The 6,000-nt window shown below is 33.8% G+C and overlaps 1 protein-coding gene across 1 annotated transcript in view; it reads right to left on the bottom strand.

The window, feature by feature from the left end:
• Positions 1-1,627: 1,627 nt before the first annotated feature.
• The window catches only part of LOC311593345 (uncharacterized protein), an 88,298-nt gene continuing 83,925 nt past the window's right edge, over positions 1,628-6,000 (bottom strand). The window contains exons 32-34 of the mRNA XM_084774550.1: positions 4,580-4,794; positions 2,895-3,102; positions 1,628-1,678 (exon numbers count right to left, since the gene is read on the bottom strand). Of these exons, the coding sequence (XP_084630676.1) occupies positions 1,658-1,678; positions 2,895-3,102; positions 4,580-4,794 (444 nt within the window). The 3' untranslated portion in view covers positions 1,628-1,657. The remainder of the gene's footprint in view (positions 1,679-2,894; positions 3,103-4,579; positions 4,795-6,000) is intronic.

Here is a 6,000-nt window from a genome sequence, read left to right as displayed (position 1 = left end):
GAGGCAGGCAGATCTCTGTGATTGAGGCCAACTTGGCCTACAAAGTGAGTCAGGCCAGCCAAGGTTACACAAAGCAACATTGTCTTGAAAAATATCAATCAATCAATAAATAAATTCTTTACCCACTGTTGTTCTTTGAAATTTCCCTGTCTTTTGTTCACTCAATTCTTATCTTGTATCTCTGGGTTCACTTACTAAACATATTCTGATATCTTCCAATTGTAATACATAGAAGCAATCTTTCAATGCTTCATTAAAACACCCAAAGATAATTGCCCTCATGTTAAGGAATGTTCGCTCAAACCTCATGTATGTCTAGTATGTTCACGGAGGCCCATTGAAAGTCTTGAGTTTAACATTTTATATCAAAGTAATCATCTTTCTCAGGATATTATATGCAAGGAGTGGATAGCATTTTGACTAGTCTTTAAGTGCCTATAAAGCCTGAAATTGTCTGTGCTTTTGATACTTTTACAACAAAAATGGAAATATTTAGTCAACATAAACATATTCAGAAAGAAACAAATAAGAAGCAGGTAAGCATATATAAGCCAAAATAATGAAGGAAAAGCAAGCACTAGCACAAATGGCAAAAAACAGAATGGAATATTTTGAAAGGAATACCAAATACTTAAATAAACCTTTCAAAATACCCTCAAGTGTGGTGTGGTATTCAACAAGTTTAATTCCAGCAGTCAAGAGGCAGAGACAAGTAGATCTTTGTAAGCCCATGGCCACCAAGGCTACCCTAAATTAAATACGAACAAGCAAACAAAAACCACAAAAGCATTTAATGATTCTACTTCTAGGACACATGTAATTTAGGTGTCCTCCAACACATCTACTGGTAAACGTGGTAATTTCTAATTTTTCAGAAATATCTTCTAAGGAGAATTTGATACATGGTTAATATATTACCAAGTATGACTTTCTGAATTGCGATGGCACATTTTAAAAATGTACAGTGGTATGTTTTTAAATAGAATTTGGTGCAATAGAGTTTGGGCATATACATTTAATATAAGAATGTCTTCTTGGTTAAACATTCTCTTAAATGGAATGAAGTATGTTTTTTTATTTATTCTAATTAGTTTTAGGTATTTTTTGTCAGATATTGATATGATGATACCTGGTTTCTTCCTGGTACTATTTGACCAGAGTATTCTTTTCTCATATTTTTTTTACACAAAGGCAGTATCTATATTTAAAGCTAAGATGTGGGTTTTTTTGTAGATAAGAGTTGAATTTTGTTTCTTCACCCACTTAGTCAGCCAGTGTCTTTTGATTGGAAAATTGGAACCATTAGTAGTTAAAGTTATTATTCAGTTGTATGTGTTATTTGCAGGAATAGTGTTGTTGATGTTCAATGTTCTTGGTAGTACTCTGTGTTTTTGTAATTATGTTTCTTTCAAAAATGTATTCTTTTGGATTTTTATAAAGTTATAGATGATTAATAATAAGGAAGTAATATTCCTCTTACTGGATTTTTACACTTTATATGTTTCTTTTACTATCCACAACAAGATTTGTTAATCCAATGAGATAAAGAGAAAGAAAACCATTTACTACTTACATTTTATTTTATAAATCTGCTTTTAAATTAAATTCATAGTTTTTGGCAACATACCTGGCTTTGTGTGCTTCTCTATCTGTAATTCTATTGGGACTCTTGTTGCATCTGAAAGAAAAAGTTAGATGTTATTTATACTTTGCAAGTCAATTAACAGTCTAGCTCGGTGGTAGAGAGTCTGCTTCAAAAACACAGAGTCTTCAGTTCTCAGAACCAAACATGTTCCTTCAGTCATCAAAAAATGATTCTCAATGTACAGAACCTAAAAGATATATCTTCTTATGGGAGGTGCATAATTTGTAATTGAAACACAATAACAATCAAATAGAAACAAAATAAAAGTATACAGTGTCTCCTAGTACAGAAGACACAGCATTTCAGACTTAAATTGAAATGGGAAGCCTAAAACTAATACTGAATGAAACGTGTGCACAGCTCAGCTACACTCATTTAGAAACTAAGCCAAAGCATGTCAAAGTATCCCTAGAATTGTGTGCAGGAATGATTGTTTTCATTTATGTTTGTTCATTTATGCATCAATGTGTCTGTGTATTTATTTAGTGTGTGTCTGTGTCTGGGTGTACATGCCATAAAGCTTTTGTGTAGGTCACTTGACAATTGGTGGAACAATTTGTTCTCTGCTTTCACAAATGGGCTTTGAAATTGAACTGAGGTCCTCAGGCTTTGCTGCAAATGCCTTTGGGTAACCTTGTTTGTTCAGAAATAATCATTTACTAAAAAGTCATTTACATACAGATTTTAAATAAATAATAACCAATGTAAAAAGTTTTATACGTATTCTATAAAGTTTGTAAATGATGTCTCATAAAAATAAGAACATTTTTTATTTTGTTTTCTCTCTTTGTTTCACTCTGTGTGTGCGTGTGTGTGTGTGTTTATGTATGTGTGTGTGTATGTGTATGTGTGTTAACACATTTATTGGGGATGAGTGGGCTGTGCTCACCAGTACATGCACTTATGTTCAGGAAAGCTTATTTCTCATGTTTTCCTTTTCCAGTTGATAATTTCTGAAACAAAGTTTCATACTGAACCTAGAGCTCACAGTTCATTGTAAACTGGCTTGAGTGAGAACCACAGGATGCCTCTGTCTCATCCCGTTTCCCTGACCCCACTATAGTATTTACAGTCACCATGCCAAACTTTTAAGTGGAGTTTGGGGATCTGAACTCACGCCTTTGCACTGGCATGGAAGCACAGTTCACTAGTGGAACCCTGTCTCCAGCCCCACTAGTTTTGTTCTTCACCAGCATTCACTGTGGCCTCCCGTACCTATACCTGAACTGTAAACTCAAAGGAAGCCAACCATTTCCAGGCAGTTTTCCGGGCTATTTGGTGAAGGAGATGCTGTCAAGCCTTCTCCCTGGAGCCAATTTCTTCTGGGTCCTGGGATGCGATCAAAACATCCCACAGAAGAGCACTCAGAGTAAGGCTTTATGCTTTGAGAAATTGCTGCAGAGCTGCTGTGCTCCATTTCCATGTGAAGTTTTGTTGGGATATTCTCTGAGTTATTCCTAAGAAAATTAGAGTAGAGTCCAAAATTGCCGCCTCCCTTGGAAAGGGACTAAATTACTTACATTTTAAAAATACCACTACAAAATTAAATGAGGTTTCCATGGAAATGGCACGTTAATAATGAAGATGTTTCTAAGTATTTCAAATACATACATTATGGATACATATTTTTTCCAAAGACAATACATGCAGTTCTAGAGATATTGCTAATATTAAATTATAACTTTAAAGGAAGGTACATTTATCAGTGATATGTAGCTTAACAAAAAGGACTTTGGTTTTCTAGACTGGATATACTTATAATGTTCTTCATAATGTTATTGGAATATTTGGTAAAATACAAAAAAGGAAATAAAATACTAGATGTTCATTTTGTTGTTTAGAAGTATTATTTCATGAAAATTATTATAGCATTGTTATGTTATGCTTAAATGTGTACTTTTGATAAACTAAAAGGAAACATGTATGAACATGTGGATTTCTATGGTGTGGAACTCTGTCTTCTGGACAAGATATGGCCTTTGCAGTATTAAACTTTTAGTGGTTGTAATTATCCATATTAGAACTCTCAAAACACAGGTCCCATCATTTTTAAATGGAGTTGGAGCCTCATGCGTCCTTACAGTTAACTGTAGCAGGGATCAAATATTCTTTTGTAATTGTTTTAGCTCCCTGTAAGTTCCCCATGTTCCTGTGGGTTAACCATTACCCATGCTCCTGCTTCAACTCACTGGTTCATTAAACATTCAGTACTTGGGAATACTCTATAACAACTTCTGGAGAGAATATGATCGTTGAGCTGACAATCAAAAGAACTGAAGAAGTTTGTGACACAATTTCATCACATTTCAACATTACTAAGACAGCAAGAGTGGAATTTGCCAAACTATATTCCAAAATCTACTCACTGGATTATTTTATGTAATCTGTGGTCTAGTCTTTCTTTTGCCTCATATTAATCTTTCTCTATAATACAATAAATCTTTAAGGAGAATACAGAAACTAAGGATATATTGTCTCTCGGCTCCCTCTAGTGGCAAAAAGATAAGATGGAAGAAAAAATGCCAACTGCCAGGCAATATCTGTGGAAGCAGGTGTGGTAGTGCTTGTACCCTTGGATTTAAGCTAACTACCTTAAACACAAGTTAACATTAAATAATTAATTTATGAGAATTCTTACAATAAGTTTGATGTCAATATCACTGTCTTAATTACAAAGTTTCAAAAATGCAAAGGTGAAAATATATTCATTCTAAGTATGTGAAAATACAATGCATAATAAAAGCAGAAACTATTAAAATTTATAATAGTGGTGCTTTAAAATTAAGTTAATATAATAGTATTACTTATAAAATCATATCATCCAATTTACAATCTCCTTATGGGAATTTCACAAATAGTATATTGCTAACAATTATGGTCTAGAGACAAATTATTGATTTTACTGTGTATTTGGCATATGTGTGTCTTACTTACTTGTTTAAGTAATATTGAAATGATTTTCTAATGCTTAATTCTTCATAATAGAGGTACTTATAGCGTTCCAGTTCTAGTGCACGTAACGCTTTTCTAATTTTCAGTTTAGAAAGTGTAGATTTAAGGCTTCTAATTTTGGTTTCCATTTCATTTACTGATGAAATTGTACAGCTTTCCCTTAAGATTTCTGAATATGGTTTAGTTGTTGTTTGTTCCTGAAACATTAAAAACTTATGTGTGAAAAACAATTGCATTCAGATAATAGGGGTGTTTGATGACTATGCTTTTAAGTTAGTGAATCAGAGAAAATTCAAATATCCAATAAGAGATTCTAGAATCTCAAGTCTTCTTCAATATTACTGGTATTAAATAATCATACAATTTGACTTGCTAAATTGTTTGGGCTTGAAACCACATCTTGCCATATGCTAGGTACATATTATAACTCATGAGTCATCCCTTCAGCCCTGAAATGTAGCAGGACCTGTATCTATAAAAGAAAGAGCTATAAAAGATTCAAAATCATTATTAGTGGAAGCTTATGGACAACAAAGAAATCAACTGGAAATTAGAAAGGTACTGAAGGCTGGAGGAAGAGACCATCAGTATATAGCAGCTGAATAATAAATTTACTTCACAGATAAGCAAAAAATATCTATGAAACACATAAAAACCAACCCAACACTTATGTAAAAATACTGGTTTCTAGTTTACATAAGGTCCACATATAAACCGATCAAATATAGGTAACACTGTTCATCCAACTCTAAAAAGGACAAGGGATGCAAGAATTCAGAAAATCCTAAGGCAGTGCCACAAAATTTGTAAATTTACATTCTTAGCTTAAATAACATTGTCATAGTTGGGCTTAATGGGAAGTCTCAAGGGATATATGAATGTGCCTCTCAGAATGACAAAAAGGACAATATGCTTCCAAAAAAATTCGAAGCTCCTAGGAGAAATGTGGTAGCTAACCGTTTATTCACTTGGATTAAGGAAGATAATGTGTGCAAATGCATACACGCATACATATATGAATGAATGCATACACACACACAAACACACACACACACGCACACATACATATGTGAGAGAAGTTTGAGGTAGGGTAGCTGGGAGGCGAGGGAGCAATGAAAGGAATGGAGAAAGTGATGTAATTTTATTTCATTTAAGATTATGTTAAAATAAAGAGAGACAAAGACTGTCTAACTGAAACAGGATGAGAAAACTGTTCAGTTGCTCTGGCATGGGGTGTTTCTTAGGTAAAGACGGAATTAGAGACTCTAGGGCATAACAGAGCCACAAGGAGTGATCTCAATATTTTGGGTTGATCCTCAGCATGACCTCACTACCTGCACTATCTCTTCTTCCTCTCCCCTTCTTATATCCATGCATAATTCTCTCTGGAATGGTGAAGAAAG

Source organism: Acomys minous (assembly GCF_964271855.1).
Source record: "Acomys minous genome assembly, chromosome: 3".
In the NCBI taxonomy this organism is placed as follows: domain Eukaryota; kingdom Metazoa; phylum Chordata; class Mammalia; order Rodentia; family Muridae; genus Acomys; species Acomys minous.
The sequence above is the reverse complement of the archived record's forward strand: the minus strand, read 5'-3'. Positions and strand labels throughout refer to the sequence as shown.